Source organism: Elephas maximus, chromosome 22 (genome assembly GCF_024166365.1).
Source record: "Elephas maximus indicus isolate mEleMax1 chromosome 22, mEleMax1 primary haplotype, whole genome shotgun sequence".
Taxonomy (NCBI): Eukaryota; Metazoa; Chordata; class Mammalia; order Proboscidea; family Elephantidae; genus Elephas; species Elephas maximus.
The window spans coordinates 19302045-19325632 of record NC_064840.1 but is presented as its reverse complement, the minus strand read 5'-3'; the positions used below and the strand labels follow the sequence as shown (position 1 = coordinate 19325632).

Below are 23588 nucleotides of genomic sequence, written 5' to 3'. Positions count from 1 at the left end.
AAAAGGAATCATACCGTGTAGTTTTCTTTCCTGCTTTTCTTTATGTTTTTCATTATGTATTGTTTCCCCATGTCATCAAATATTCTCCAGAAGTGTGACTTATTTTAGGGGTTCCTTCATATGGATTAGTCATAATTTATGTTACTAATTTGCTCTTGCCAGGCTTTTGTGTTATTTCCACAGTTTTGTTACTATAAATAACTGTAAACGTCCTTGTACATAAATCTCTGTGTGAATGCTAATGATTTCCTCAGGAGAGCTTTTCGTAAGCGCAATTACTAGGTCAGAGGATGTGAACTTTTTTTTAAATTGCCAAAATATTTCCCAGAAAAAGTGTAAGGAGCCCCACGTTAATTAGTGGCATGTGGAAGTGCCTCTTTCCTGAGTGGGAAGTCAGAGGTCCTTATCTCTGGCTCCGGGACCACTTTGGAAGCTGAGGAAAGGGAACAAACAAGAGACAGGGAGCGGGTCTTCCTGGACTTTCTCCTTCCCTAGGGCCTAGGGGCCGGTGAGGGCCTGTTGTCTTCCCTCCCTGTCGCACACGTTGTTGCACCTGGGGAACCTTCTGTGGTAGGAGCCTCTTCAGTCCTCTGTGTTCTCTGAGCCCGAGGCCCATGAAATGCCACCCCCACCAGGGCTAGGGCAAAGCGTGCCTCCCGCAAGCAGCGCTGAGGCCGGCATGTGACACTCACGGATCTGTGTGGTCTGTCCCCTAGGGCTCTGAATGGAATGCATCCAATCTGGAGGAGCTGCAGGGCTCAGGGTGAGTCTGCGCCCCTTGTCTCCCATCATCCTCTCAGGTAGCCCCAAAATGCTAGGCTCTGCCAGCACCCAGGTCTCTCAAGTAGCTGGCAGGGCTGTTCTGTGTAGCAAAACAGATGGGGTTCAAAATGCCACCTCCTGAATAATTCATGAGTTTCAGATTTGATTGGGGTCTGTGTGACTGTGTGTATCAGAGAGGACGTTTCTAGATCATACCAAAATGGTAAAGACAGCCTGGATGCCGATAAGCTGGGTATCCTCTCCCGCCACCGCCCCGTCCTTCGGAGATACTGAGAGTCCCCGGTGTGCACACACGGATCTATTGTCCGTTTTGGCAGTGCGCAACTTGGATCCCTGAATTGCTTCTGCTTCTCAGTGTATACGTCTGGGCCTGGTGGGAACCTTGCCGCCAGAAACGTATGCCTGTTTTAGTCTGAGCACTGGATGCTCAGCGGCAGGGATGACAATCCGGACCTTCAACAACAGATGTCTGGACTTTTTTTTTTTAAAACAACAAAGCCACAAAATCACCATCCTGCGGGCCTGACGTGATGGCCTTCTTGAATTACTGCATTTAAAAATCAAGACTAAACAAATCTTAAAATACATCTTGAGAGTCACTGGTTAAGATGTGTTCTTTCAGCAGAACGTATTCTTAAGATGTAGGGTGGTAATAGTGTGTATAATGTCCATCTTGCTGGCAATAAGTAAGTCACTTTTACAAGGTCTTCAGGGAGCACTGATGGTACAGTGGGTAAAGCCTTCAGCTGCTAACTAAAAGGTCAGCGGTTCGAACCCACCAGCCACTCCACAGGAGGAAGATGTGGCAGTCTGCTTCTGTAAAGATGACAGCCTTGGAAACCCTATCCGGCAGTTCTACCCTGTCCTATAGGGTCGCTATCAGTTGGAATTGACTACACCGGGTTTTAAAAGGTCTTTTTAAAGAATTTATAACTATTTTCTTAGAAAATCTGTTTGAGATGCTTTCTAACTCCTGAAATTATTTTATGTGTTCTGAAAATGTAAGTACTGATCTGAGTTAGAGAAATACCAAACCTGGGCTAGTGGACCCTCTCAAGTTTTTATTTATTTAGATCTTGCCTGCCTTCAAAAAGAATTTAAGGTGATTCTCAAGGACATAATGGGTGTATATCATCTACTTTTTAACTCTTTACAAGTGGAGATCGTGTTTTTTCCTAAAGCCTCTGTATACTCCTTATAGTTACACATTTTGAAGCTTTCAGAAGTTTGGAAATTAATATATTCCTTTACTTTGCAGAGTCAGCCAGCGGTGCTTTGCAATACCTTGAAATGATTTTTTCTTTTTGTAAGTTTTTTAAATAAGGACATTTGGAGTGTTTAGCATACATATAATACATTCTCATTCTACAGAAAACATTTAGAAAAAAAAAATTACTTCTAAGTAAAAATAAAAGCCCCACCACAACCATACGCCCTTTATTAACGTTTTGATGTATTTTATTTTTTCTCTGCCCAGTGTTTTATTACATTATTTTTTTTAAATTGTCATTCCTGGGTCTGATTCTCCAAATTCGTTTGTTTTTTTCTCATTGCAGCGTTGACTACATTTTGAACGTAACGAGAGAAATAGATAATTTTTTCCCTGGCTTATTTGCGTACCATAATATCCGAGTCTATGATGAAGAGACCACAGACCTTCTCGCCCACTGGAATGAAGCGTATCATTTTATAAACAAAGCAAAGTAAGTGGAGGGAGGAACAACAGAACAGGGCCTGAAAGATACTGGTGGGCAGACGTTGGTTGGACAGCAATGAATGGCGGTCCCAGACTCACAAGTCTGAAGGGCCTTCCATGTCTGATAGACCTTTGACTTCAGACCACAAGACCCCAAGTGTCAAAGGGGAGACGTTGTTGGTCTCCAGATGAAGGCCCTCGTGATCTCTCCACCTATTCTTGACCACAATATTGGACCCCAGCTCCGTCATCAGCACTGGCTCAAGGCAAGGAGCCAATACGGAGCTCTGCCCCTTGGGAGCTGCTGACCCAAAGGCAGGAGAAGGGAGAGAAGGGCTCGGACAGGGACAGAGCTCCCCTTTGGGACTGCTTTCCCCAAAGAAACCTGCTCGTGGCCGACGCCCTGCGCCTGTCGCTTTCTGTCCCTACCTGAGTCAGTGCCGTCTTCCTGTTTGCGTACAATGGGGCAGCTCTGGCAGAGGATGCGGACAGCCCCTCCACCTGAGCCTGTCATCGTTCTCACCCTTCTGTTGTCCTCAGGTTCTCCTTCCATGGAACAGTTCTGTTTTATGGAAGTCAGGGACAGAGTGATAAACCCTTTGAGATGCTTTCAAGAGAAACACCACCTTCATTCTTGCAGCCCCCTGGGTCAGAGCTATGTAATGTGTCCTTACCGGATCTTAGCTCCTAGGGTACAGAGTTGGAGCCCTTGATGGAGGGAGACCCCAGAGCAGCAGTCATAAACGAGCCCCGCAACTTGAGAAGAAGCACTGTAAGCACGGGGTGTAGGAAGCGAGTCTGCTACCACCTGACAGGTGGGCTGCTTCTGATGTAAACAGGCAGGCTGGTGGGTCCACCCGCTGTACAAAAGAAGTTGCACAGGTGTTCGTAGCAAGCGATATTTAGAGATACGCTGTTCCCCAGCCTTGCCTTGTCTGTTAAATCAGCCACTCCTGGGCCAGTACTGCCTCCTTACAAATACCGTATCAGTGCCATCTTCCACTGGCTCCACTCTCGCTTGGCCCACATCAGGGTGTTGCCCTGCCCTGCTCTTGCTCTTTGACCCTCCTGCCTGGCGAGTATCTTGTTCTGCCAGGGCCCTTCCAGCTTTCTGTTCCTGACAGGAGCTCACTCCCTGTCCGAGAGAGCGGCTGAGCTGCTTTGGTAGAAATCTCCGGGGGCCACCCAGTTGCTTCCCTCAGCAGGTCTTTTGAAACCTCCCACTCTGTCCCTGAAGGCAGCCCCCTTTTTGGAGCTGTCCCTGAAAAACTTGGCTAGGAAAGACCAGGTTTATCTTGCTTTCCCGTTGTGCGCTAATTGCTTGAGCAGGTGCAGTTAGGCTGTTTCCTTTCGAGGGTGGATGGATGTCTGCTCCATAAATATTAGGACGCAGGAGGATCTGGGCCAGGAGAGAGAACTTCAGGGTGTAAAAAAAAATCTGTTGGGTGAAACTTCAGCGAAGGAAGTTGTTTCAGCTTCTTAACCCTCTCGCCCCCTCCCCACCACTGCAGAAGGAACCATTCCAAGTGCCTGGTCCATTGCAAGATGGGCGTCAGCCGATCGGCATCCACCGTCATCGCTTACGCCATGAAGGAATTTGGCTGGCCTCTGGAAAAGGCGTATAACTATGTGAAGCAGAAGCGTAGCATCACGCGGCCCAACGCCGGGTTTATGAGGCAGCTGTCTGAGTATGAAGGCATCTTGGACGCAAGGTGGGTGGGTGGCTGTCTGGAGAGATGGGTTGGCAGAGCTGTGTGTGAGGAGCCTGCAGCCATGTCAGCCCCGGGCCAGTCGGCATCAGAGTGTGCTACCGTGCATCCTGGCACCAGCTTCCCCAGCTAAAATCCTGCCTCTCAGGGAGAGCTAGCAGGAGAAAAACAACGATTGTTTGGGATTTAATGAGTAGTTTCCAGGAGGGATCCATTTTGATTTTGTTGGCACACGCATACAGGGAGTTTGGCTGCTGGAGAGACTGGCACCTAGTTTCTAGCCCAGGGTCGGACCTTGTGTGCAGCAGGGGTGTGTTTATCTCCCATTTCAGGAGTGTATGCTTCATGCTGGGGCCCTTGCGCAGGCTTTGCCACAGGGCACACACAGGGGCAAGCTGGGCACTCTTCCCCACCCCTCAATTTCCTCTTTTGAGTTGGAATTATAATACCTATTTTTTTTTACCTGGTAGGTCGTTGTGAGGCTTGCGTGAGTACCTTGCAAGCTTAACTTGAGAAATACTTTGCCAGACCTGGCACATCACGTGGTAAACGTTCAGTAAACCTACCTGGCGTTTACATCTCTGATCCTGACCCAAAGAAGTCTGCAAAGTGGAGCCTCTGCCCCTTTTGCAGATAAGGAACTGACCCTGAGAGGTCAGTGTGTCCCACGTCACACAGACACTGGACAGCAGAAGGGAGCTATGTGCCCAGGCCTGTCTGCCTCCAGGGTGGGGGGCACTCCATGCAGGGGGCCTGAAATGATCTTGCCCCCTCATAGGGTCCTACAGAGATCCCAGGAAGATCCAGACACACCACACGATCCAGTCAGGAGCTAGCAACTCAGACCCCACTCTCCCTGCTCCCTTCCTAGTCCATCTGTGTATGAGAAGCAGATCTCTGGCTGGTATTGGACGGAAGCCACAGTCTAAGTCCACCCTGCCCTGGCTGTCAGCTTCTTAGCCAAGTTTGGGAAAGCAGGCGCGCCCTGGCAGGGTTCAGTAGAGCCCAGAGGATAGGTCTGGCATTTCTGGACTCCTCCACCGTCAGCCAGAGAGTCCTGGACAGATCCCCAGGCTGGCTGGAGGAGGGGCGGCAAGGAGGAGGAGGGGTGTGCAGCCTGCTCAACTCCCTGAGCCCATCCATACCCTTTGCAGCCTTAACCACAGGCTTCCAGGGCAGGTTCAAACAGCATGACATTGACCTTGAATTGCAGCCCACTCTGAGGGCCCTCTTGGCCTTGCCTGGAATGCGCATGGGAATGAATCATCACGGTACTCCCTTGCCTTGAAGAACAGCAGCAAATCCTTAATTTACACTGCGCTTTTGAGTTTACTTCTCTCTTCCTTGCTGCAGTTAACCCTTACAACCCCAAGATGTCGGCATTCCTCTGTATGAGGCTCCCGAGGTGGATTATTTTCCTTATGTTCCTCTCAGCCCTTCTCTCCCTTTTTTCCCTTTTAGCCTAATGTTTGAAAAATGTGTTAGAAACAGACAATACTACAGTCTAGAAAGATAGTGTAAAAACTGACCTGTAGTCTCTCCAACCTGTTTAAGTATTTTCAGTTTTCTGGCATCTTCCAAACTTTATTCCTGTGTCTTGTATGTGTTTAAATAGTTACCTTAGTGCATATGCATTTTTGCGTGCTCTTTGCTCTGATCTCCATGGAGCCCTGTTGGCACAGTTAGCTCAGCTGCTAACCAAAAATTCAGCGGTTCAAATCTACCAGGCGCTCCTTGGAGACCCTATGGGACAGTTCTACTCTGTCCTATAGTGTCACTATAAGTAGAAATCAGCTTGACAGCAATGGGATTTTTTCTTTGCTCTGATTCCCATACCTTACTTACAATATAGATAAACCAGAAAAAACCAAACTTGTTGCCATGGAGGTGATTCTGACTCATAGCAACCCTATAGGACATAGTAGAACTGCCTCACAGGGTTTCCAAAGCTGTAATCTGGTGGCACAGTGGTTAAGCATTTGACTGCTAACCAGAGTTCGGCGGTCCAAACCCACCAGCTGCTCTGTGGGAGAAAGATATGGCAGTCTGCTTCTGTAAAGATTTATAGCCTTGTAAACCCTGTGGGACAGTTCTGCCTTATCCTGTAGGGTCGTTACGAGTCAGAATCGACACAACAGCAGTAGTTTTTGATCTTTGGGGAAGCAGCCTGCCACATCTTTCTCCCACAGAGTGGCTGGTGGGTTTGAACCACCAGGCTTTTGAGCAACAGTCAACTGAGTGCTTAACCACTGTGCCACCCAGGCTCCTCCCACAATTTAGATAAAAACCAAACCATTGCCGTCGAGTCGACTTCGACTCATAGCGACCTTATAGGACAGAGTAGAACTGTCCCACAGAGCTCTCAAGGAGCACCTGGTAGATTCGAACTGCCATCCTTTTGGTTAGCAGCCATAGCACTCAACCACTACACAACCAGGGTTTCCACAATATAGTTAGGAGAGGGTGATTCTTCCCACTTTGCAGATAGGGACACTGAGAAGGAATGTAAGTGACCTGCCTACAGTGATGACAGGACCCACCAGTGACAGGAGGTGGGACTAAAACACGGATACGTAGGTTTCAAGTTTAGACTCCTGTCACGCACCTGCCACCTTGTCCCACGGAACCAGAATGTCGTTCAAGATGAATCACGATGATTTACTGTCTGTTCTAGTTTCCTTGTTTTGCTGTAACAGAAAGACCACAAGCAGGTGGCTCTAAAGACCAGAACCTGATGGTCTCAAGTTCTGGTGGCTGGAAGTCCACATCAGGGTCATGGTGCTCTGGAGTCCTTCCTTGTCGGTAGCCCCAGGCGTTCTTGGTTCCTCTGCTAGTAGACGAGTCTCACATGGCATTTCTTCCTGTGTGTGTGCGCGTGCACACGTGCTTGCACACGTGTACTCTAATTTTTTAAATCTGTTCTTTTTATGACTCAGAAGTGATTAGATTTAGAACTTACCCTACTCAGGTATGATCTAACTAGTATAACAAAGAAATTGTATTTCCAAACAGGATTATACCCAGAGGTATAGGGGTTAGGATTCCAGCACGTATTTGTGGGGACCCAGTTCAATCCATAACAGTGTCCCAGGGCTATTTCTTGCAGCCTTGCCTTTCTGCAGAACAAATGAGTGGAGAGGGACTTGACCTGAAGGAGCCATGCGGTCTGCACCTGGCGTCTGCCTAGCCTCGGATGGCCTTGGCCTTGCTCCCTGCCTTCCATCTTCCAGGCACCTCTGGGTACTCTACTCCCGCTAACCCTCGCCTGCCCTTTCTCCCCACAGCAAACAGCGGCACAATAAGCTGTGGCGCCAACAGACCGAGAACAGCCTCCAGCAGGTCACAGAGGACCCTGCGGGACCTGGGGACTTCTTGCCAGAGGCTCTGGATGACTCCCTAGAGCCCCGGCTGCCGGGCCTGGATTATGCCGCCCAGCGTGGGCTCCCAGGAGGGCCCGCTGTCCCCTGCTGTTTCCGGCGACTCTCAGACCCCCTTCTGCATTCCCCCGACAATGGAACTGACGGCTCGGTCCAACTCGACAACCCGGAGAAGGACACCCTGCTCGAGGAAGCAGCTCATCCAGCAGAGGCGCACATGCCTGCCAGGCAGTCCCCGGAAGGCTCCGGACTCTGCGAGAAGGAAGTGAAGAAGCTAGAGTTTGGGATTCCCAGAGCCCGGATTGGCTCCTTGCCGCAGGTGGAGGAGATGGAAAGGGAGGAGGGCCCAGCAGCAGGGAGGTGGGGGCGGCCCCATACCCAGCTCGAGAAAAACCTGCTCAACCGGGAAAACCTAAATAACAACAACAGCAAGCGGAGCTGCCCGGAGGACTTTGAGGTAGGCATGGGACCAGCGCTTGGGGGCAGCACTCCACCTCGTTCCTGCCCGCCTCACAGAACAGCCCCTGCAGAGCCCTGCCTGCTGCTCCGCTCTGCCAGCCCAGTCTTCTCACTCCAGCTGCCTCGGGTGCGGTTCAGAGAGCGATTCTTGCAGGCTGATGGAGTACAGAGCTCGCCTATGTTGGGGGTCAGGGACCCATAGGGGTAGCCCAACACCCTACTGTCTTCATCCAGGCGGCCACACCCACATCTCGGATATCACCTCCAGCTCAGTGTCTTTTCTCCTTTTATTATGTAAAATGTAAACCCTATAACTTATCACCCAGCTTCAGGGTTGATCAGTATACCATACGGCTATTTTTTTTTTTTTAATAATATTGTGTTTTCGGTGAAAGTTTACTATGTGGTTATTCTTGGTTCATCTCGCCTTCTATCCACTTCTCCACACACTGGATTATTTTGAAATAAACCCCAGATATATCATTTTATTCATAAATACTTCAGTATGTAACATAACCATGGTACCATTTTAAAAAAAAGCAGTTGCCATCGAGTCAATTCCAACTGATGGCAACCTCATGTGATAGAGTAGAACTGAGCTCCATAGGATTTTCTTGGCTGTAATCTACAATAGCAGATCGCCAGACCTTTCCTCCGAGTGCCACTAGGTGGGTTTGAGCTGCCAACTTTTGGGTTAGTAGTTGAGGGCAAACCATTTGACCAGAGACCTGTACCCATAAAAATTAAAAAAAAAAAAAAAATTGCCATCGAGTCAGTTCCCATTCATAGTGACCCTAGGGGACAGAGTAGAACTGCCCCATACGGTTTCCAAGGAGCAGCTGGTGGATTCAAACTGTCCACTTTTTGGATAGCAGCCAAACACTTAATCAGTATTCCACCAGGGCTCCAACCCATAGATCCTGTGAAACCTCTTTGCCCAGGACAATGGAGCTACCGTTAGTCAGTCACTCCATAGCAGTGAGTCATAGAGTGATGAACAGGAGTGGAGCCTAGGTAAGAGGTGGAATGAAGGACAGAGCCTGCCTTTCCTGGGCAGAATTTGGTTGAGGGAATGATGTTATTTAGGGTCTAGGTCCTAGAGATGAGCACTCATTTACTTAACTCATCTTCGTGAACTGCGACCTGCAAGGCGGTGAGGGGTACACCTATGGGTAAGAGAACTTGGTGCCAGGGAAGTCTTGGGTAAACAAGCAAGGATGTAGCAGATTTAGACAAAAGCAAGTTGTGCTTGGTGTGACAGCAGAAAAGCAGGCAGCATGATGGAGAATAACTTGTGAGGAGGGGGGTAGGAAGGAGCTGGTTGTGCAGAACAGGGAGAGAGCCTTCTGGGCCCAAACAGCAGCTAGTGCCAAGCGCTAAAGTCAGAGAGAGCTTGGCATGCCAACCAGCTGGATGCCATGGTTGAGGGACAGTGGTTGGAGAGGTGGCAGAGGCATTGAGGTTCTCCAGCCAAGGCCCCCATTTTCCAGGGGTAACAGGAAGCTTTGGGAGAGCTTTAAGCAGGGGAAACCCTGGTGGCGTAGTCATTAAGCGCTACGGCTGCTAATCAAAGGGTCAGCAGTTCGAATCCACCAAGTGCTCCTTGGAAACTCTATAGGGCAGTTCTACTCTGTCCTGTAGGGTCACTATGAGTCAGAATGGACTCGAAGGCAATGGATTTGGGTTTTTTTTTTTTTTTGGTTTAAGGAGGGGAGTGACAAAACTGCTCTGTCCAAGGTCCACAGGCAGCTTGGGGGAGTGAGAGTGGCAGTTGGAAGACTGAGAAGAGGGTGTTCAGAGGACAGGGGAGGATAGAGAAGCACACCACTGGGGGGCACTCTGGAAACCTGTTGCCCCTCCTGCCATCCCTCCTGCCTCTTGCTGCCCCTGCATGTTGCATCCTGTGAAAATATACACAACAGAACATAGTCCCGTTCAACAGTTTTTACATGTGCAATTCCATGGCAGAGGTTTCGTACTTCACATTGTGTCACCATCCTCACAGTCCACCCACATTGCTTCACCACTGTTACCTTAGGCTGTCTGCCCCTTGAAGCTCTCGTCTGTGCTTTAGCGTTAACAGTTGTCCATTTGACTGCATACAGACAATTCTATAAAAGAGCACAGTGCTCAAGGCAAACCTTCATTATTGAGCTAAACTCGTGTTTAGTTTAAAGATGACTTCATGGGACAGTTTTGGTTCAAGGTTTAAAAATGGTTTCCAGGCAACAGATTTGGGGGGTTCCCTGGGTTGTGATGGCCTTTGTTTTGCTCCCCTGGCCTTCAGTGCTGTCTCTCCTCCCCTGTGCCCAGGCAACACCTGCATGTCTTCAGTATTCTCAGCTGAGATGTCAGTTCCTCTGGGAAGCCTTTCCCTCTCTATTCTAGAGCTTTCCACATGCTTTTCTGGTCCATTCCACCAGAGGACAGTGGTCTTCTTGAGGGCAGGGACTGTGCCTTGTCCATGGTCCTGTGCCTGGGGCAGCTCCTGGCACGTGGTAACAAGTGCTCCACGAGCGTGCTGAAGGAATGATTTCTCTCCTGCTCCACCCCACTGGGTTCTGAGAGGTACTCTCTTAATCTCCTCCTGTGGTTGATGTCAATCCCACACCCTAGAAAGGTTTTAGAAGAAAAAAATGTAGACACTTTGGCAAGAGCTTCAGAAAACTTTCTGAGTCAAGAATTCAGACCTTCACCCAGGGCCACAGGTGATTTGTCAGGACGGAGGGCGCACTGGTGGACCCAGAGCTGGCCCCAGGATTCCATTTAAGATCTGACTCTGCGGAAGACCCTCTTCCCCCATCGAACACCCCACCCATCCCCCAGGATCCCCCGCAGCCTCCCAGAGTCATGGCCAAGCCTTCTTACTCTAGGGACCTCCGTTTGCCACATAGATCGGTGCTAGCCCCTCATGGTCAGCTGGCATCACCCTAGTTTCCCTTGGCAGGGAGACGTCCCTGTGAGAAAACTAGGCCCCAGCTCTCTGCCAAGAAGGCTTCATTTTAGACCAGCCTAGGAATCTCACAGCTAAACACCTCAGAGAAAGTTGGCTCCCTCTTGCTTTCCTTTGCTCCCTCTCAGAGTCCAGAGGAGCAGCTCTTGTTCCTGTCAATTGGCCCATAAGGGACGTGCATGGCTGAGCTGCCTGTCCTCAGGGTGGGGAGGTAAAGATGCGTGTCGTGTCATTTAGACCCCTGGTAACCAGAGATGAAGGAGCCCTGGCAGCACAATTGTTCAGCATTCGGCTACTAACCAAAAGGTTGGTGATTTAAACCCACCAGCCACTCTGTGGAAGAAAAAAACAGGCCATCTGCTCTCCTAACAGTTACAGCCTTGGAAACCCTATGGGGCAGTTCTACTCTGTCCTATAGATAGGGTTGTTATGAGTTGGAATTGACTCAGCAGCACACAGTAAGAACCACCACCAGAGGCAGGGTGGTTTTCCTTGGGAAACAATGTAAATGCATGTTCCCTTGGAATATGAAAACCACTGTGGCCTAAGTCACTTTTTCATCGGGGCCTGTGGCACCTGTGTTTGGCTCTGTTGGATTCTTTCAAAACACTGTTTTAGGCCTTGGCCTTCGCTCTTGTAAAGACCACTGCTGGATGACAGTTATTTGGAACCATGCTGGGTTCATGGTAGACAGGAAGGCTTCCGTTGTCTGGCTACAGACTCCCCAGAGCAAATTCTTTCTGAGAGGGAAAGAAAGGCGGAGGCAGCTACTGTGCCAGAAACTCTATCTTGCTCAGGTCTCACAGTGTACAGGGTAGGGCCTGATACCTCTGGTTTCTAGGTGAGAGCAAGGCTCAGAGCAGGTCACACAGTGAAGGTGGCAGGGGCAGGTTGAAAAGGGAGACCCTGCTCCCTTTGACTGCTGGCTGTGGACCTTGGGCACCTAGCTTCCAGAAAGTTTAGGTGGACATCTCTAGCCCATCTCTAACCTACGTTATTCACAGCTGAGCAGGTTCTCAGAGGTCTCTATTCCTGTACCCAGTGACGTGAGAGCACTCCCTCTCCAAGCCTGCCCCCAGCCCGACCCAGCACCCTCCTTAGATTTTTTGGTCTTTGGCTTTTTAGTGCCGTCTCTCATGATGCTCTTGTCCCTTTTCAGCATGATGCTATATTTGGGATCCTTAACAAAGTGAAGCCTTCCTACAAATCCTGTGCCGATTGCATGTATCCTACAGCCAGCGGGGCTCCTGAGGCCTTTGGGAAGCAGTGTGAGGACCCCAGCGCTCCCGCCATCTGCACGCAGCCGACCTTCCTGCCCCACCTCACGTCCTCCCCCATGGCCCACATGTCCAGCAGGTGCCGAGCTTTGGAGAAGCTGGTCTCTGGCCCAACCGAGACTCCTTCACTTTTACCACCAGCAGGCGCCAGGCGGCCAGACACCAGTGGCTCTGGGCCTGGAGCTGCCCCGGACCTACCAGCTAGCCTTTTGGAACCTTCCAGAGAGACCCAAAAAGTCCTACCAAAGTCCCTCCTTGTGAAGAACTCTCACTGTGACAAGACCCCTCCCAGCATGGAAGTGGTAAAAGAAGAGCCACCACCCAAGAAAGACCTGAAACCAGCTAAGGACCTGCGGCTCCTGTTCAGTAAAGAATCTGAGAAACCGACAACTAATAGCTACTTGATGCAGCACCAGGAGTCCATCATCCAGCTGCAGAAGGCAGGCTTGGTTCGCAAGCACACCAAAGAGCTAGAAAGGTTGAAGGGCGTGCTGGCAGACATGGCATCCCCCTCCAGAGACGGTGTCACCAGCAGGCTGGAGGCCAGCATTCCTGAGGAAAACCAGGAGCTGGCTCCGTCCCATCCATCGGGGCCCCCGGCTTTGCCCCGCCAGGCTGGGAGCGATGAGAAGTCAGAGGCCGTCCACCCGCCATTGGAAGGAGCCTCTCTCAAGAGCCCCACTCCCTGGCTCTGCCGCCTAGATCACACCAGTCATTTCTCGAAAGACTTCCTGAAGACCATCTGCTACACCCCCACCTCATCTTCCATGAGCTCCAACCTGACCCGGAGCTCCAGCAGTGACAGCATCCACAGTGTGCGAGGGAAGCCAGGCCTGGTGAAGCAGAGGACACAGGAGATCGAGACCCGGCTCCGGCTGGCTGGCCTCACGGTCTCCTCCCCACTCAAGCGCTCCCACTCGCTCGCCAAGCTCGGGAGCCTCAACTTCTCCACGGAAGACCTGTCCAGTGAGGCTGACGTGTCCACCATCGCCGACTCCCAGGCAGCCAAGTTAAGCGAGTTGTCCTTCTTGCACGAGCCCCAGCCAACCCCAAGGAACACAATCGCAACCTCTAAGCCATCAGGGAAATCTGCCCCAGGAAACTTGACAAGCCCCTCGCCAGGGGGCAAGAGCTGACCCACTCTGCTGTGTTTGGACTTTCCTTCTCAGATGATCCCTCCCTTAGTTTCACTGTGGATTCCGGTCAACCCCGTACATCTTGAGTTCTCCCAAAAAAACTGAAGTTGCCCTAACTTTTTCCCCTCTCTTGCCATAGAGAGGGGGAGAAACAAAAATAACTAACACGCAGCACAAGTTAGAAGGGGAGATTGCCGCCATGTGGCCCGGGAGAGCCAGAAACCCTTGGCCACTCCAAGCTACACCAAGCTACTCCTCAAGACCTGTTTTGTCAACAAGAAGTATGTTTTAGGAAGAGCGTGTCCAGTTAAACACACACGTCACAAAGACTACATTTCCAAGAGTAGTCTTGACGATGGCTTCATGGTCCGGGCGGGGCGCTCTCGCTCATTCCGGCCCTGGCGGGAAGCCTCTTGGATGGCAACATAAGTCCTACCTCTGTTCTTGCTGTGCTTTTTGTTTTTAAAATACAATAATGACCACAGCTCATTCCAGAGAATAATGCTGTGTCAGAAAGGGTTTTTCCGGGGGGGAAAAAAAAAATTTTTTTAGTGGGGGGGTTGGGACCCCAAAAAGTGTTAAGACTTAACTTGACTGTACCAAGCGCTGCTGGATGAAGTTGAATGAAGGCGTTGAATGCTGTGGGTGAACTAAGTGTGCTGTGTGGTGTCTTCCGTGCGGTTGAGGTTCCCTGCCCCGGGGGTTGGTGTTACAGCCGCAAGCTGTGTCTTTGGCCAGCACTGGGATCACGTGGGGGGAAATGTACGCGATGTTCTCAGTTGTCGTTGCTAATTTTTTTGTTGTTGGTTGCCGTTGAGTCCATTCTGACTCATGGCGACCACATGTGTGTCAGAGTAGAACTGTGCTCCATAGGGTTGTGGCTTTCGGAAGCAGACCACCAGGTCCATCTTCTGAGGAGCCTCTGGGTGGATTCAAACGGCTGACCTTTCATTTAGTAGCCAAGCGCTTAACCATGTGCCCCACCCAGGGACGTTTAAGTTGCCCCCTATTGGGGGGAAGGGCCCATGAAACCTGCTGTTGAACCGAATTGGTTGTGCTTAGGTTTGGAAAGTGCCAGTGTGCCCGCTAGGGGCAGTGGCTCCAGGATGCGGGTTGTCCCACCAGGAGCTCTGACACTCAGGTTTGTTAGGCCGCTTCCTTTCACCTCTGGGGAGAAAAGGAGATTTCAGCAGCGAGAATCCCTACCAGTCCTTCTCCAGGAGCCGCCCAGCAGCAGCTTCTCTGAGGGCAGTGAGCCTGTTGAAAAGCCTCACAGATGTTTACAGTCACCCCTTCCTGCAGTGCAGGTACTGCTTCCGGTTCCTCTCTGGCTCTTGCCAGCATAATGGTGGGGTAAAGGAGGGACCTGCAGACCGAGCCTGGATCTGTGGGCTCCCTGCAGAACCGAGGACGCTTAGCAAGTCACGGGCCACTCATGGCCTCAGCTTGAGTCAAGGGACTCGACTGGTGTTGGTCAGCGAGACAGAATGGGAAAACATTGTGAAGACAGAAAACGCTTGGTAGAAAGACAGAAGGATTTCTAATTCAGGGATCAGCAAACTATGGCATATGGCTCTGTGAGCTAAGAGTGGTTTTTACATTTTTAAGCGTTTATAAAAAATAAAATAACATGCAACAAAGACCATATATGGCCGGCAAAGATAGTTACTATTGTTGTTGTTTAGGTGGTATTGAGTCAGTTCTGACTCATAGCAATCCCATGTGACAGAGTAGAACTGCCCCATAGGGTTTTCTAGGCTGTGATGCAGGTTGCCAGGTCTTTCTTCCATGGAGCCCCTGGGTGGGTTCTAACCAATAACCTTTCAGTTAACAGCTGAACACTTAACCCTTGCACCCCCAGGGCTCCTTCAGGTGGTTACTCCCTGGCCCTTTACAAAAACAGTTTACCAGCCCCTGGTTTTATTTGATAGCACAGAGCTGCCCACAGACTTCCAGAAAGAAACTGGGCAAATTCGAAGGCCTCACCTGCTTCTCTGACACCTCAGGCCGCGCTCCTCTTGACCCCAGTCCTTGCCAGTGCCCGCCTCTCGTGCAGTATGGCGTCACAGTGTGTGTGAAGGGAAGCTGCTGGCCAGAGCTTGTCCACAATGGCACCTTGCCCTCAGCTGGGTCAGCCAGATTAATTCAGAGCCTTTGAGGACTGGTCACATTCAGAGGGGAGGGGCTGAGTTGCCTCCTTACATGGGTCAAAAGGAGACTGCCAGAAACTGCTGTGCTGGAGAGCCCCCTGGGGCAGGGCCTTCAGGAACAAGGTTGTTAGTTCATATTTCAACTAGTGGGTAGAGTTTTTGCAGAAAACCCTCTCTCCAGGAACTTTTTCTCCCTGACCTTCTCCTTTTTTGAATATACATTATTTTACTTTATAGGAATTTGTTTTCCTACCATTGTCAATTGAAATCACTTGAAAAGGTGATTATCCACTCATTTCTGAAAGCCCTGTGGAGTTTTTTTTTTTCTTTCTTTCTCCCTCAGCCAACAAAAGCTTATTCTCCAAGAAATACCAAGCTCAATACATTTTGCCAAATTAAATTTCATGCGGTAGATCGATTTTTGTGTCAAAATATATATATTTTTTTAATTTGGCAGTGACGGGCTCATGTTGGTTTTTCAACCAGGTCTGTGTGTGAGAGTGATAAGTTTTTGAAAACTTTTATTTTGAAAGTTGTAATTTTTCTTATGCAGTTAAAGGCGGGGCGGGGGGGAGGGTTTCAAATACGAGTGACTCTTGGCTTTTGGCAAACTTAGCCATTCGTTTTTGGAAGCTGTGTCTGGTCCCCATCGTGAGAGCAAAATGATTTGATGATTAGCACTCTGGACCGAAGAAAAAGATAAAGACTTTTCTCTGAGACCCGAATCAGTTGCATGTAAACAGATGGCGAATTGCTATTTAAAATGTCACACTAACTAGACCAGAAAGGCATTCAGCCCAGCTCAGGGCACCTTGGTAAAGACAGATACCCCGCTGGTCTCTAGAAAGAAAACTTGCTCCGTAAGATCTCCCATATCTTGACTGATATTTGTATGTGAACTTAGCTGATGGTGAAAATCCCAGAGTGACAGAAGGGTTTTGAGGGGTGGCAGAGATTTATGCTGTGAAAGGCCTTCATTTGGGGGACAGCCATTTTTATTGACTGCCTCTGGTAGAATTAGGATGGCAGGAAAAATTATCTCAGTCAGCTTGATACCCTGTGCTTTTGGCCATGCTTCACCTTCCCCCTCCCCTCTCCCTCAGTTTTCCTTGAATTCATATGGCATGCCAAAAGTTAGACTGAAATTTTCTAGATCTTCGTCTTTCACTGATGCAGGGAGGCCTTGGTGTCAAGGTCTTTCAAGTAAAAGGGGGAAACTGGGCATGGAGAAAGGGAAACACCATGCTGCCCCCCAAATCATAGTGTGACAATGCTGACTTCTATTCCTTTGTCTTAGAGTTTCTTCAGAATCTTCTAGAAATGTCCCTGGTTGCATGAACTTCTTAAGATCAAGCTTTTTTTCCCCCTTGTTTGCATTCCCTTGTATTCCTCCTTGTTCTCTATGCAGGGACCCATGCCAACCTGTGGGTTGTCATCAGCTCCATGGTAAGTAGCAAACCCTCCTCCTGGGCACCCTGATGCTCAAGCATGCAGATTACACACAGGGCGCAGGCGCTACCCAAGCCCTGTCCTGCTGCACCCTGCCCTCCAGCTAAAGAGCATTCCAGTCCTTTCTGTGGCCCTTCCTTCTAGAGGAACCCGGAGGATGCCGCAGGGTGGAGCGAGGTTGCGATAGCGTTAACGCCTTCAGCGCCACCTTGTACTTCTGCACTCTTGTCTCCTCGCACAGGGCTGATCCCCAAAGGTTGCTGAACCCCCCCTGCTTCCCTGGGGGCCATTTCTCCCCAGCGGGTACCAATGCAACATCATATAGTCAAGATCCTGTAAGTAACCTCTCTGAAGTTTCTGAAGAGGGAGTTGCTTTCTGTTAGCTGGAGATCCTTGGAGCCAGAATACATTCCACCCACCCTGACTCTTGGGCTTGCCACCTAGCAGGGCTCCCGGCAAACCCACACCACCCATGGGGGGCACCCACCTCACCCCTGGCAAGAGGTACCATCTGGCCAGCCACAGTGCAGATTCACCCATTCTGGCCCCCCACCCGGGTTCTTGCTAATGTTACATGCCAGACAAAGATAATTGATTACCCCCTGCTCAAGTCGGTTTTTTTATTGTCTGCTCCACAATTGCACACTTGTGTGTCCGAGTTCATGCTACACATGTATTTTTGAATACACAGAACTTGAATCCAGTTATCACGCACATCCTGTCTCTCTCACCCACACCACGCTGGGTCTCCGGAGCTACAGAACAATCAGAAGCGTTGCTGTCTGGTGCCGCCCTTGGTAGAGCTGGGGGCGACTGCGTTGTCTGGGTTTTGCAGTAGGTGGTGCAGTTCGGCTCCAGTCACTGTCTTCACCAAGAGTCTTTCTAACCAGACCACCTGTCCTCCGCTGGCCTGTCTCTTGGCCTAGCTGCATGAGAAGGTAGCTGCTTTCTCCCCTCTTTTCTTTTCTACACTGTAATTTTTGTTTTACAATTGAGTGCCTTAATAATCGTTTACAAATACTATGTATTTATGTGAAACTGTTAAGCTCTTACCTTTTGTGATTGGATACTTGGTCTTGTCAGTGGTAGTTGACTGTTAGGACCTGAGCGGGCCCTACTCCTTACTTGTGTTTATCCTGCTATGCAGTCTTACCTTACGTGTCCATAAGTGTCCAGGGAGTGTCACTAGAAACAGCACTGGTCCTCCCTGCAGGCAAGGAAGGCATAGGCTGGGACGGGCCTCACTGTAGCCAGTGAGAGAATGTGATTTCATTTGCTAGCCAGCTGAGGGGTGGCGAAGTCCGGACCACCTCTGAACCACAGCCCAGCACCTTGCCCATTTCCCTCAATCGCTCTATTGCAGCCTTGGGTAATAAAATTTTATAACTACCTGTTGTTGTTAGTTGCTGTCGAGTCAATTCCAACTCATGGCAACCCCATGTGTGCACAGTAGAACTGCTCCATAGGGTTTTCAAGGCTGTGGCCTTTCCGAAGCTGAATTCCCGGCCTGTCTTCTGAGGTGCCTCTGGGTGGGTTTGAACCATCAACCTTTCAGCTAGTAGTTGAGTGCTTAACCATTTGCGCTACACAGGGACTTTTTTTTTAGGCCACCCTATTTTTTCCTCTCTGTTGGTGTCCTGAGCTCTTTTGCAGCAAAATGCAGGTACTGCCCCCCTGCCCCCCTTAGGTCACACCTGGAGCCCCACAAGAGTTGCTGTTTGGTTTTCAGAAGCTGCCAGTAGGTTCCAGTGTGTTACGTTATCAATGATTTTTTTTTATTCTATTGTTTTTTTCTTGTTTTTTTATATTCCATATTTAAAAGGCAGTATCTTTTGTACTGTGAATTTGCAGTAGGAGAGGCATAATGCACTTTTTTTTACATCTGTTGATGTGTATTGTATATAGTCTGTGTGCTTCTTGTGATGAAAATAAACTTTTTCTTTACAAATGCCTGATGACTTATGGACTTTTACAAAAGGAAACTGCCTCTTCTGCCCTTGCCAGGAGAGTCTGAGTCTTCATCATTAACGTCGTCAGTGGTATTTGTTGAGCACCTACTATGTGCTAAAAAAATCTGGACACATTAGGCCAAAGACAGAACCAAGGGGAAGAAATGTTAGGTCCTCCCAGCAATAGTCTTTTTCCCTCTTGATTTTGTCAAGAAGGGAGAACAGGCCCACCTGTCATTTGTATAACCCCCAAAAATGTTACCTGCCAGGAGGGGACTTGGACTTGGGGTGTGACCTAGAGAGCCAGCTAACCTACTCACCCCACACCCCATGGGAAAGGAGGACCGTGAAGCCTCACTAACGTGAACTGCCAAAGTAGGACTCCTGGGAAATCTTGGTCCCTGAACACGGTGAAAGCTGATCTTGTGCCCGAGTTACAGTCCACTGCAGGTCAGCAGCTCTTGGTGGCTGTCCTCCCCAGGTGCCTCAAGAAGTTGGCTGCTTCCATCTTGTAATTCTCCCGTCTTGGAGCTCTTTGCTTCTAGCATGAGGAGTATGAAGGACTGACATTTGCTCTTCACTGCCTTTGGGTGAGAGACATCGTCACTTCAAATCAAATCCCACTGGTGAGACCTAGTCACACGGCCCCAACCCAGCTGACAGGGAGACCAGGAGACATAAGGTGCACACAGAGAGCGGGTGAGCACTGACTGGCCACTAAATCCCAGCACCAGTGGATCCAGAAAGTCCTTTGTTTAGTTCATCTAAAGCGGCTCTGTCTCTTGACTGGACTCACAGGAGACTGATGAACAAACCAGAATGCAAGCTTCTTACTTTACAACAGGAGTTGTAACTGTCAAACAGACCAGATGATCTCGTTTGCCACCTAGCACTTTCAGTCCTTCTAGGTAAATCTATATGTGATGCCAAATTTTATGGTTAGAAATTGCTTATTGAGTATGAGATCCAAAAGACTTCATGGATGATTCTAATGGTTAGTGTGACCGAGCTGCAATCACCTGGTATAGCCTGTCAGGGAGATGTTTTTTAAAACTAAAACACAGGCTCATGGTTCGGGACACTCCCTTCCTTGGCAAGGCTAGGGACAATGAACAAATCTTTGGGCTCCAAACCTGAATCAGATTCTGGGGATGGGGCCCAGCCATCGTATGTTTCTGATAGATTCTCTGGGAATTCTGACGGCCAAATTTAGAAACCACCAAAATAAGAATGTGACGCAATTAAGTAGGCATACATTTTCCTAGTTACAATCACATTCCACTCATGCTCGTTGGAGACAACACTCACATCACCCTAATAGAATGTGGGTGTTCCCAAAATTCAGATACTCGCTCATTAGGGCTCCAGAGTGCCCCTGTCACTGGTTGTTTTTGCCCTGATTTCAGCCTCTGAGCAACAATCCCAGGGTTGGGTGTGATCCCAGATTGCCCCTACAGAGGGCGTGGCTTTGCAGGGGAGGATCCACATGCCCATGCATATTCATGTTTAGAGAAACCCTTTTTGGCAAACTGGCATGGAAGAGGCTCCAGACAGCAGAACTCAGAGAGTGCATTGGAATTTCCAGGGTTCACCTCATTGTAGGTACACTCACTCTAAAGGAGATGCCTGCCAATACAATGGCAGTGGAGCCACGCACAATGTTAGCCCTGCCCAGAAATCACCACCATCCACCCCTCCACCGTAAATCGAGGGGACAGAACTATATTTAACATGGGCTTCAATGCACCAAGCACTCCTACATAAGAAATCCCAATGAATCTTCTAAACGATGTTGAGGGTTCACTGACATTATCCCCATTTCACAGATGAAACAGGGCTGCTGAGGCCATCTAAGATGCATTAATTGGTCTCAACCCACCTAGATCAAAGGAGAATGAAGAACACCAAGGACACAAGGTAATTACGAGCCCAAGAGACAGAAAGGGGCACATAAACCAGAGACTACATCAGCCTGAGACCAGAAGAGCTAGATGGTGCCCGGCTACAACTCATGACTGCCCTGACAGGGAACTCAGCAGAGAACCCCTGAGGGTGCAGGAGATCCATGGGATGCAGACCCCAAATTTTCATAAAAAGACCAGACTTAATGGTCTGACTGAGACTAGAAGGACCCTGGTGGTCATGGCTCCCAGACCTTCTGTTGGCCCAGGACGGGAACCATTCCCAAAGCCAACTCTTCAGACATGGATTGGACTGGACAATGGGTTGGAGAGGGATGCTGGTGAGGAGTGAGCTTCTTGGATCAGGTGGACACTTGAGACTATGTTGGCATCTCCTGCCCAGAGGGGAGATGAGAGGGTAGATGGGGTTAGAAGCTGGCAAAAGGGACATGAAAAGAGAGAGGGGAGGGAGGGAGCGGGCTGTCTCATTAGGAGGAGAGCAATTGGGAGTATGTAGCAAGGTATAAGTTTTTGTGTGAGAGACTGACTTGATTTGTAAACTTTCACTTAAAGCACAGTAAAAAAAAAAAAAAGGGCTGCTGAGTCTTAAGTCATTGGCCTGAGGTTACAGCTAAAAAATGATGAAGCCATATAGCTACTGCTCCCTCCCTGTGCAAAACCTTCCCAGAGCTGTGCCTCCCACCCAGAAGTAGAAGAAAGCTAAATGGGCATCCTGATTTCCCTTTAGACATCAGCAAGATAACCGGAGTCCAACATGAAGCCTCCAGCCCTTAAGAAGTCTGACCCACTTGACGCTCCAAAGACTATTTCAGCCACTCAAGGTGTGTGTCCCTCCCCCAAATCGGATTCACCACATTTTACCTTTAAAGGGAAACCACTTATAAATCCTGAAGTAGACTTGTAAAGAGTTCAGCTTCAGCCTGAAATTACTTTTTTGGCCGTTTCAGCAACTAAAATGTCAACATTTACATTAGCAGTCTCCCACCACAGGCGAGGATGCACCTGGATTGGCACTGAAATAATTCTCCCACAAGTGATACACGTGAGGAGCACCGCTCCCTCTGGACCTTGAAATTGGATATCAAAACGGGTTGAGGACCAGGCTACCTACCTCACAGGGCCAATCGTTGGAGAATTAACTGGTAGTGTGTGAAATACCCCTTCTGTCTGACACATGCAGAATAAATGGCTGTTAATTGTTGGTAGGAGTCCCTGGGAGGCACAAACTCTTAAGAGCTCAACTACTAACCAAGAGGTTGGCAGTTCAAATCCGCTCAGAGTTGCCTCAGAAGAAAGGCCTGCAGATCTACTTGTGAAAGATCACAGTCATTGAAAAATCCTGTGGAACACATGGGGTCCCATGAGTCAAAATCAATTTGACTGCAATTGTTTTTTTTTTAATTGTTGGTATGGGCAGAAGGGAGGGGAGGGAGGCGGGAAGGAAGTAACCTATACTGACCATCTCCTGGTTGCAGGTGTTCTGCTTACATTACCAATTCTCACAGCCAATATGACCCTATTTTACAAATGAAGAGACAGAAGCTCAGAGAAGTTAGGTAGCATGGGTCAGGGTCACATAACCAGTCTGGGGTAGAGGCCTCGCATGCCTAACCCCAAATTCCTTCACTTCCCACCCCACCATCTTCTCCCCAGTCACTCCAATCTCTGCCTTCGCTTTTATGTGATAGTCTCCCTGTGTGCCCGCGGTATAGTGAGTTGCTTTAATATGGCTCCTTTAGCTGTGACCTTGTGACTTCCACAAAATAATTGGATGGGAGTATGCACCTAAGGTGCCTCTGGCCCACCAAGGGGACTAAACAGCCTGCTAATAATGAAGATAAGGTGCAAGGAACCCTGGGGAGAGGGCAGGACTATGCAAATAAGATGTACGGCATCCTTGTAGGGGATAGGTCAGTTTTGCCATCCTGCTAGGTTTAAAAAGAGCCAATCCCAGAGAGTGAGAAGGGGATCTCACTACCATCAAGAAGAGCCAGGAGCGGAGCGACTCTTTTGGACCCAGGGTCCCATACCCAGGAGAGAGAGAGGAGTAACACCGCAGGGAGCAGTGGAACGAGATGCCAGGAACCAAGAGACCAGTGTGAGACAGTATGGTTGGCTTCCCAGGCTACTGAACAAGAAAGCCGAGACCCTTCTGGCCAAGGCTTACTGGTAGAGTGGGGTGCCTCCAGGCACTTGTTGGCAAAGCTAGGCATGCTGACCCAAGGAGCGAGAGTTGAACACCTTCACTCAGGAGGCTTGCTGACAGAGTGGGGTGTCTCCGGGCACTTAACTGCAGAGCTAAGGAGCTTTGTAATACTTACCCAAGAAGGGCAGGGGCCAGGGCCAAGAGGGACCTATCCTGAGGGGGCCAAGAAGAGCCTGTCCTCAGGGGGCCTAGAGGAGGCCTGTCACCAGGAGGCACGCATGGCAGAGAGAAGGGCCTGCTTGCTTGCACAGCCAAGAGGAACTGAGAGAGCTGTCCTGCACTGGAGAAGGGAAGGGTGTGCTCTCCACTTTGGGGGAGCCTTCCAGACTTCGCCTACATGCTTCCTGATCTTGACCCTGAGTGGTAGCCTGTTGATTCTGATCCCGAATTGAACCTGTTACTTCCCTAATAAACCCCATAACTGTCAGTATGATCTGTGAGTTCTGTGGGGCCACTGCAACAAATTACCAAACCCCGCAGGGAAGCAGAGGGGCGGGGGGATGCCTGGTGTCAGAATTGGTA

General features: G+C 49.6%; 1 protein-coding gene across 4 annotated transcripts in view; it reads left to right on the top strand.

Annotated features, from left to right (window-relative positions):
* The window catches only part of SSH1 (slingshot protein phosphatase 1), a 78414-nt gene extending 62318 nt beyond the window's left edge, over window positions 1–16096 (top strand). For all 4 annotated transcript variants that reach the window (XM_049866996.1, XM_049866994.1, XM_049866995.1 and 1 more), the window contains 5 exons: window positions 717–763; window positions 2340–2486; window positions 3991–4191; window positions 7473–8022; window positions 12137–16096. In XM_049866996.1, coding sequence (XP_049722953.1) covers window positions 717–763; window positions 2340–2486; window positions 3991–4191; window positions 7473–8022; window positions 12137–13390 — 2199 coding nt within the window. In that variant the 3' untranslated portion in view covers window positions 13391–16096. The remainder of the gene's footprint in view (window positions 1–716; window positions 764–2339; window positions 2487–3990; window positions 4192–7472; window positions 8023–12136) is intronic.
* The last annotated feature ends 7492 nt before the right edge of the window (window positions 16097–23588 follow it).